The 10,397-nt window shown below is 40.8% G+C and overlaps 1 protein-coding gene across 1 annotated transcript; it reads right to left on the reverse strand.

The window, feature by feature from the left end:
* Positions 1 to 7,138: 7,138 nt before the first annotated feature.
* Positions 7,139 to 7,779, reverse strand: LOC143032263 (cuticle protein 6-like). The gene is made up of 2 exons (XM_076196736.1): positions 7,768 to 7,779; positions 7,139 to 7,615 (listed from the first exon to the last, which is right to left on the reverse strand). Exons 1-2 carry the CDS (start codon positions 7,777 to 7,779, stop codon positions 7,139 to 7,141), a joined length of 489 nt encoding a protein of 162 aa, XP_076052851.1.
* Between the last annotated feature and the right edge of the window lie 2,618 nt (positions 7,780 to 10,397).

Raw genomic sequence — 10,397 nt, forward strand, 5'->3', positions numbered from 1 at the left:
AAATAGCTTGGGTGAAATGCCATTGCACGTGCTCTTTTTCTGTATATATTTTTTCTGTATATTAATGTCGAATGACATTAATCTATTCTATCTATATAGCAAGAGCTTTTCCCCCTTATAAAGGAGATAGATAAGTCAGAGGCACGTACCTATTCCCACGTATTTCACTTCCCTCCATCCTTCCCATCTCACCTCCTCATGGATGACGGGTTGTCTCTGCATCCGCCAAGTACCCTGGGTCAAACACAATACACCAAGACAGTACATCCACAGCAAGGCCGCTTCACTTAATCTGCGACCCCTCCTCTCCGTCCCCTCATGCAGAAAAAGAGAAGACGGGGAGAAGTCCCTTCGTACTGCGTCAAAATGTCATTCACATATGAGCACCTCCTACCTACCCATGCCCCGCCCGTCTCTTCCTTACATAAGAACATAAGAAATAAAGGAGACTGCAAAAGACCATAAGGCCTACACTAGGCAGCTCCGTATCCATCACCACCTGTCATCCCCATCCATAAAGTTGTCTAATCGTTTTTTAAAACAACTGATAGTTTCAGCGCTTACTACGTGGTTACTAAGTTTATTCCATTCATCGACCACCCTATTTGTAAACCAATTCTTGCCTATTTCCTTCTTAAATCTAAATTTGTCCAGTTTATACCCATTACTTCGAGTCCTGGCCTGTTGTTTATTATGATGACCTTGTTTGCATCACCCTTGTTATAGCCTTTGATCCACTTGAACACTTCTATTAGATCACCCCGCACTCTGCGTCTTTCCAGAGAGTGTAAGTTTAGGTGCCTAAGCCTCTCTTCGTAAGGCAAATTTCCGAGTCCTTGTATCATTTTGGTCATTCTTCTCTGTACTGATTCTAGTGAATATATGTCCATTCTGTAGGACGGAGACCAAAACTGTACCGCATAGTCAAGGATGGGTCTAACTATCGCTAGATAGAGTTTAATAATTACCTCTGCACTTCTATTCGTTACCGTCCTAGCAATGAAGCCTAATGCACTGTTTGCTTTATTTCTGGCGCTAATGCACTGCTTCCTGGTTTTAAGGTCCGGACTCACCAGAACTCCCAAGTCCCTCTTGCACTCAGATTTTTCTAAAAACGTGTTATCTAAGTTGCATAAGAGTATCATCACAGTCTCTTTCCACTCATCCCTATCTCTCCTGCCCTTTCCCTTGCTTGCTCAACAGACATTTCTTTCTAGTTCAGCACACCCTTCACCCCATCCACCCATCTCATCGTCGGTCGTCCCTTCAAGTTCACTGCCTCCACCTTTGCCTTCCGCAATTCTTTTATTAATCTCTCTTCACTTATTCTTCCTATATGTCCAAACCATCCCAATAATCTTTCATCAACCCTATCTGCCATCTCCTTTTCTACTCCCACTCTCGCCTTCACGTCCTTGTTTCTCACTCTATCCAACCTAGTAACCACTACCACATTTCTCAGACATTTCATCTCAAACACATTTAAACTTTTCCTCTCTGCCTCTCTTAAATTCCAAATCTCTGCCCCATACAATACCATCGGCACAATCACCCATTCATACAATCTCCTCTTTCTATCAAATCTCAGTTGTCTATTTTCTATAACACTTTTCAGTCCCTCAAGGCATAAACTTACTTCTCTCACTCTACAATTTACCTCCACCTCCATTCCTCCTTTTTCTGCTATATGCGACCCCAAACACCTAAAACTTCCTCCTACCTCTCTCCTTTTAGACTTACAGTAGTACTTTTTGTAAAGATGTTCTCTAGAATCCTTACATTGTGTTCATCTGTAGTTTTTGCGTATTGAATTTAGTATTACCATTTGTTGTACAGAGTCCAATGACTTTTCGTAATCTACAAAAGCTAAACACAAGTCTATTGTATTGCCATTTTATCGATTAGTTAATTAACTGCCTGCAAATGGTTTCTACTCGTGTAACCGTTTCTAAAAACTGATTGTTTATCTGATTGACTTTTCTCAAAAGTTTTACTTCTTTCATTTATAAAATGCTTTGCATTAAGATAGAATACTATCATATATGGCTAATATGAACACCAGAAAAAGTTTGAGAGGTATAAAATGTCATAACTTGAAATCATGTGTCACTAGAGGGATAACAAGTGCACTTTTTTTGTTGTTGCAAATATGAGCAAAATAAGTCTTATGAAACTTTGACATGAATATATTCGATATCCAATTCCATTTCAATGATCGTGTCCATCATCAATCTACTATCATGGAAATAAACAACTTTATATGGTGTATAAATTTATTTTGTATCATAAACTTCAGAAGATATAACAAGGGCATATTCTATAAAAAAGATTATAATGTTTTTTTGTGTTATGTGCGGTCTTGAGGGGAGGGAAATTGTTGAAAGAGTATGTGAGGCGAGGTGTAACGCCAGAGCTGTAGGTCATTGGAAGGGAAGAGCTGTGCCTGATTGTAACGGTGAAAAATATCAGGGGGATGTATAAGTGGGCATGACGACATTGTCTTTGCTCTAGGTGCGGACTACCTCATGTACTCCTAAAGTAAAGGGAAGAACACCTCTGCAGGTCAGGACATTGTAAAACCACTGGTTGGGTTTGGTTGTTGGAACTGTAGGAGTGATCTTGTCGTCGTCAGCACCCTTCTCCATATTTGAGAAAAAAATTAGGGAAGAGCACGTTGCCCTAAGCACGGCCTGCGGCTTCGTCGTAGGTCTTAGCAAAATCAGCACGGGCGTCAGCAACCTCCTTGGTGTAGTCAGTGAAGGATTGTGAAGGGCCATCGGCTGCTACTTTCTCGTAGGTCTTGGCAAAGTCAGCACGAGCTTCAGCGACCTCCTTTGTGTATTCGGGAGCCTCGGGAAGACGGTTGGAGCCAAGCACACGATGGCCGTAGGGTCCAGACTCGTAGTAGGTGATGGCAGGCTCTCCATTGGGGTCGATGTAGGAGTAGTGGCCGAGTACCTGACCGTTCCAGAGACGAATCTCGGAGCGAGTGTTGTCGAGGGAAGAGTGTCCAAAACTGAATTGACCCATGTCTCCTTGTGCGTGGAACTGTGATGACGGGTAGATGTCTGCCATGTTGATCGTCCTGTATGGCATGAAGGAGTTGTAGGGCATGATTACCTGTGCAGTGGCACAGGCAACCAGGGGTAGAAGAAGCTGTAAAGAAAATGGCAACATGAAGTTTCTAATACAATGTATATGAAACAAGTGCATATTTGAACATATAGAAATAGAGTTACTCTAAGTAACGTTAAGATATATTGTGAATATTATGAGAGCGTATTTGTGATTTGGTCTTGTATAATTGTCATTTCGACTTGACTTACGAGAGTTTTCATCTTGTGTAAAGTGGAGATGAACTGATGATCCTCGTTGCTCCTACATCCCTATATATACACCACCTGGCCTAACGTTCGTGCAGGTGTTCCAGATATTTTCGCTCACGTGAGTAAATCACCTTGAATAGCTTATGTAAAACATTTTCAGAACACCTGTCTTCTTCAGTCTGCACAGCTGACTAGAATGTGTCTGACAACTTTATTCTTTAGACCCTATCTTTTGTCATGAGGTGTTTTTGGTTTTATCTTAAGTATGCATACATACGAAGGATAACAGAACTTCTCCCACCCTACGGTATATCCTACTTTTTTAGTTTTTATCCACATGCATATAGGGCTCAGCTCGGTACAGCTAAAAAGGTTGGGTTGTAAGCAAAAAGCTGTCTAATATATCACGTAGCTATGATGTTCAGAATGATTCTTTTGTCGCATTTTGTCTGAAGTAAATATTATGCACACACACACACACACACACACACACACACACACACACACACACACACACACACACACACACACACACACACACACACACACACACATATATATATATATATATATGTATATATATGTATATATATATATATATATATGTATATATATACATTAATATATATAAATTATTATACATATATATACACTATATATATATATATGATGAAGGTGGAAAAAGAAGTCACGGGTCTGGTTCCGAGTTACTGAGTTTATTCCTGACCGGTTTCGCTCTATGCTTCTTCAGAGGAAGGTGTCTCTGGAGTGAAGCTGGTGTTATACATAGTCTGAGTAGGACCGCGTTCCCTCCTTGGAGGTGGGTTCCGTTTGGTTGTACAATGGTTTATGATTTTTAATACAATGAACAATAGTTATAATACAGTATACAATAAATCTTTGTGATGTTATTATAAAACAGCTCCGGTGTGTGTAGAATGTTGACCGAGGGTTTAACAGTGTAAGTGAAGTGAGTGGTGTAAAAATGTGGGAATCCTAAAAAGTGCCATAAGATAATTTATAGTATGAAATAATATAAAGATAAATACCCAGACAAATAGAATAAAATAAAATGAAATAAAATGAAAATAAAGATAATGTGCTTATTTAAAGTGACATGACATCTCATCGCATATCGTTGTATGACAGAATGTTATGAAAATATATATATGGTACAGTTTTACATATGGTACTGCAAATAATAAATAAATAAATCCAAGACGTTTCGCAGATCGTTCTGCATCTTCAGTTGGAATGAAGGGAAGTATGTCAATGGTGGGTATAAAAATGAATAAAGGTAAAACTTGGAGAGATCGCTAATGACTCTCCTCTGCTTGGCTGGCGCTATTTGGTTGATTCCTCAGCCTAGCCGATCGTCTAAGGCATGACATTTTGTCCTCTGCGGGGTGCTTGTTTTGATCCGGCGGCTCTATTTTTGTGAACAAATGTCTCCTACGTGTAGGCTTCATGCTGGGGAGGAGGGAGAAATCATTTGTTTGTACATTAATAATAGGCTGTAAATCTTTTATAATCACAGCCTCCAAGATGGTCAGACGTTGGAGGTCCTTCTCCTCTGCGACGATTTCAGTATTATGTATCATGGTTTCCCTGTCGAGATGGCGTCTGTGGTGGGTCCAAAGGTGTTGTTTAGGTCCTCCTTGTTGTAGGTGAAGGGTGATTTTTCACGTAGGTAGAGAGGGGCGTACCGTCCTCCTTTGGGCAAGTGAATTTGTACACTACGTGGGATTGACGTATTCCATGAGGTCTTGGGGCGGTGTGATTTCTCAGAATTATATATATATATACATATATATATATATATATATATATATATATATATATATATGTATATATATATATATATACACTGATTCATGCCACGGCGGGTGTCTACTATTATTTTTGGAGAGGCAAATAGTGTAGTTTGAACTGCCTAACTTGAACCTTCTAGTCAGGTGCATCGAGAAACCCTTAATACCAAGATAGAGTATGTGAATACTTCACCACGACACCAAAGTGTATGCTATCATTGTTAGGGTACACAGTGGATGAAGGAGTAGGAGGAAATATTCATTGATATATGTGCTCTCCGGACAAGGTGGTTCTGCTGGATGTGGGTTTTAATCCTGTCGCAGTCAAATTTACCAAACCCTCTTTGTGGGTAGCCGGGCTGGTCCAAACGTGACATGAGCACATTGGCTTAGGCGAGGGACAAAACTTCGGTGGGCCTTCCGTGTGAACGCCTCGAAAATACTTTCCTTTTCCAAAGAAAGTTGTCAAAATTTTCTTTTCAGAAAAAATAGAATTAATATGACGGTTCTACCTGAAGCAAAGAGACTGGATAAAGGTAAGTAACGATGGTTACACCTAATACCGGTCGGGACAGCAATAAAGCCGTTGTAAGAGTTAATTCAGTTGACGAGAACATGATGGCTGAAACACAACCTGAGCTTCATCTATCTTATTGCATTACATCTTCCTACCGAGACGCACGAGCTTGAAGAGATGTTCTTTGCCAAATTTGACTCTGCAGTCGACCAGTGCCCGACATACGACACACTTCTTGTTTTGGGAGATTTCAACATTGTTTCTAGCACTGACAAAACTGGCTATGGAGTGCGAGTTGGTCTCCATGGCTGTAGAACCAGAAATACCAACAGCTCTCTCCTGAGTTTGGCAGATTCCAAATCTTCAAGTCGATTATGATCTCTGTCTTCCTGTAGGGCCGAGAGACATGGTCACTGAATGCTGAATTGGAAAGGATTCTTAACATCCTTGATACTAAGTACCCTGGGAGAATTGTGATTATTGCTGGTATGACTTTGTATCAAACCAGAGACTGCTCCATGAAACTCATTCAAGGTTCAATGCCAACATAATTCATGAACGCCAACCCTGATTTTACGGGCATGTAACCCGCTTTCCTTATGTTCATCATGCTCACAGGTTATCTCCACAAAAAATCATCTTTGGTGGCGGAGACATAGGAAAGCACACATAACTCGTGGCTTGAGCAAGTTGAAGGATCCTACTGAGCTTTTTGGAAAGGAGGGGGGTAGGGGGGCTGTACGGAAGCTTTGTATCACACTGACTTTGTGGGCACGTAAAGCGATTCCATTATGTTCTTCATACTCACATGGTTATCTCCACAAGGAGAAGACAAGGGAAACATTACAGTTCTCATGATTGGAGCAAATCGAACAGTCCTACTGAGAGCTCTTTGGAATGGGAAGGGTGCTTGGATGGAGCCTTGCCCGGAGTAACCGTGAGGAATTGTTTATACTTATCATTGATTAAGTAATCAATAGCTATCATGAGACGTGGATCAGAGAAAATACATCTTTTTAGAAGAGTTAGATATTTATTCTTGATACGTCTTGAAATGACACCTAAGGAGATAACACCCTAAACCTTTTGTTCATAATTCATGCTTGCAAGAATTCTTGAACTTATTAAGATATAATATTTGGCAATGGCTTTATTATGGCTTTAAAATGAACGAAGTTTAAGGAGGTTGGGTTAATATAAGAAACGGGAAAAACCTCTGTATGTGACGAGAAGTGCAGAACCAAATTGTAAAAGTAGAAGGGGTGAGGTGGTGCTTATGTGGTTGAAGAGGTACGGAGAGGCTACAACTGCTACATGAAGTGGGTGCTTCAGCCACAGTCGGAGTAATAAGAAGGAAAACGAAAGTGTAAGCTTTGGGCTTCAGAATGTACTTGGTTGTAAGGCCACAGATCCAGCTGCGTTCGCTGCAGCTGCAGGTGTTCATCTTGTAATCAATACTCTTTTTTCATGTTGCGGAGTCCACACTAAGCACGACCAGCGGCTTTCTCATAGGTCTTGGCGAAGTCAGCTCGAGCATCAGCTACCTCCTTTGTGTAATCCACGAAGGATTGTGTGGGTCCAGCAGCTGCGACTTCCTTGTAGGTTTTGTCGAAATTGGCACGAGCTTCAGCAACCTCCTTTGTGTATTTGGGAGCCTCGGGAAGACGGTTGGAGCCAAGTACACGGTAGCCATAGGGTCCAGACTCGTAATAAGTGATGGCGGGTTGTCCATTGGGGTCGATGTAGGTGTAGTGACCGAGCACCTGACCGTTCCACAGTCGAACCTCGGATCGGGTGTTGTCGAGAGAGGAATGTCCAAAGCTGAATTGGCCCATGTCTCCCTGTGCATAAAACTGTGACGATGGGTAGATGTCTGCCATATTGATTCTTCTATTGGGTGCAAAGTTGTTGTAGGGTAGAAGTACCTGTGCGCTGACACAGGCAACCAGGGGCAGGAGGATCTGCAAAATAAGTAACCCAATTAAACTGCTTATACAACTAAAAATAACCAAACTTTTTCATAGAGTATATGCTCTAACAAGAGTTAGTTTGGTAAAATATAAGAATAAACATGGCAATAGTATTTCATCAGAAACATGTAGTAGTGACTTACGAGAGCCTTCATGTTGTCTGGAGTACCAAAGAATTTGTAACTCCTCTCATTCCTTCTCCTCCTTATATACACCTGGCCCAAGCTCTCTTGGCTAGATACACGCGTCAGAGATTTTCGTTCGGTACTTTTATTTAAGAAAACAAATATGATGCCTTGAATAGTGTACCAGCAGAGATATTAATTTCCCCACATTTAAGCATTCTAAACTTTTAATATTTAGGCGGATAATAAAAAAAAATTAGTATTTCTAAATGATGATAGTTTTGAATTTGTTTGAACAGAAGTACAATCAACTGGCAATGGAAAAACCCGTATTCCAGTTAGTCACTGTTTTTTAATCGTTCTCTACCTGCGTGACCTTTAGGGCAGCATCAAGACCATCAGTACTCTGAACAAAAAGCAGTTAAAGTATCTCTAGCTTCTATAGAGAAGAGTTTTCTTGTTATTTGTGTACATAATGCATACAGTAACTATGAAAAATTACTAAAGCATTGTTTATCAAGAAAAGGAAATAGATTAAATTACCTTGAAGTAGGACAAGTTTATTCATTGGGTTTTGTCTAATATCGGGAATAAAGACAAGATTCAAATACCAAACAGGTTGTTCATAAAAGGTATTCGATAAGAAAAAAGAGTATTTCCATTGGTTTGGAGACGTAATGCATACGTAATGCATGCGTTTGTAAAGTTAATCATGTATGTATTGTTGTTTGCGTTTCTAGTTGTTGCCTGGTGAGGGAGTGTCCATGTGTATTACTGGTGTAACGGAGTATGGCTCCCGCCTGCAAAGTTGCCGTCATCCTTTTTGACAAGGTGGTAGTGGTTGAACCTATATACCGTGAGTTCAGGCGACTGCAGTCACCAAAGCTGCAAAGAAATTGGTATATAAGATTCACCTCTTGTAAAGGCCTTGTCTGTGGGAGGCAACTATTTTTCATGATGAGGCTTGATGTTATTTTTGGTTTGTTAAAAAATTATGAGCTTCATGATGGCATTGGGGTCTGTAGGGATCACATGTGTGCTTATGATCGTTTTTAAAGCCTTTTCGTCTTCTTTATATGCGGAAGACATGAAGTTCTTGTAGATGAGGGAAATATGGCAAAGTTTTTCTGTTGTTGAGAGGGCTTGTGTCAAGAAACTGTCTAGGTGTTGCTTTATTGTCTCATCAACTAATTGTTTTGGGTAACCGTTATTGGCAAGTAGTTGTGAGACTCTCTGTAATTCAGCATTGGTGGTAGTCCAAGTTGAAGAATGTGTAAGTGCTCTCTTAACAAAGGAATTTACCACATTCCTGCGGTATTTCTCTGGGCACTCACTAGCACCGTTCTTATCTAGAAGAACTAGATAAGAAAGAAGAAACCGTGACTAATTTGAAAACTGAATTAGTCAACTTTTACCTGGAATGGAACGCAGTGAGCACCCGTGAAGATATGCGTTCTGATATCGATAACGCACTTGCCAATGACACCAGTGCTCACCTTGACGAATCTAGAAGGAGAATAGGTCGGAAGCTTTCTGCCTTATATGGTGGGCCTGTCACGGTACCACACCAGATTGATCAGTTCATTAACCTTAGCAGCACTAATTTAACAGAAAACCAACGGAAGTTCCTAAATTTGGGACTCAATTGTCATTACATCAGCAAACGCAAATCTATGGATAAGCGTATCGAGTTGGAGATATCACTGGATGATATTCAACATCTAGAGCAAAACAAAAAGGTTACGACATCTCCAGACCTCCAACCTGAAATTATCAGAAGCCAACACATCAAAAGGGCACTTTTGCAGTTCTCTCCTCAGTCCCGAATTAAAGGCTGCAGCTAAGGAATTAAAAGATAATGACGCTATTTTAATCCGTCGGGCTGATAAATCTTCCATCTTTGTGATTTTGGACAAAGAGGACTACATGAACAAAATGATGAACATACTGGGAGACACTACAAAATTCAAGCAGATCACGAAAAATCCAATAAATGACCTCAAGACCCGTCTTAACCGTATAATAAGATGTAACATTAGCACTGCTGGTTCTCCTAAACTATAAATATCTTGGGTGAAACGCCATTGCACGTACTCTTTTTTTTGTTATATATTTTCTGTATATTAATGTCGAATTACAGTAGTCTATTCTATCTATATAGGAAGAGCTTTTCCCCCTTATAAAGGAGATAGCTAAGTCAGAGGCACGTACCTATTCCCACCCATTTCACTCTCCTCCATCCTTCCCATCTCGCCTCCTCATGGATGACGGGTTGTCCCTGCATCCGCCAAGTACCCTGGGTCAAACACAACATACTAAGACAGTCCATTCACAGCAAGGCCGCTTCACTTAATCTTCGACCCCTCCTCTCCATCCCCTTCATGCAGAAAAAGAGAAGACGGGGAGAAATCCCTTCGTACTGCGTCAGAATGTCATTCACACATGAGCACCTCCTACTAACCCATGCCCCGCCCGTCTCTTCCTTGCATAAGAGTATCATCACAGTCACTCTCCACTCATTCCTATCTCCTGGCCTTTCCCTTCCTTGATCAACAAACATTCCTTTCTTGTTCAGCGTCCCCTTAGCCACCCATCTCATCGTCGGTCGTTCCTTCAAGCTCACTGCTTCCATCTTTGCCTTCCACACG

Source organism: Oratosquilla oratoria, chromosome 13 (genome assembly GCF_046742065.1).
Source record: "Oratosquilla oratoria isolate Oo_2021 chromosome 13, ASM4674206v1, whole genome shotgun sequence".
Lineage (NCBI taxonomy): Eukaryota > Metazoa > Arthropoda > Malacostraca > Stomatopoda > Squillidae > Oratosquilla > Oratosquilla oratoria.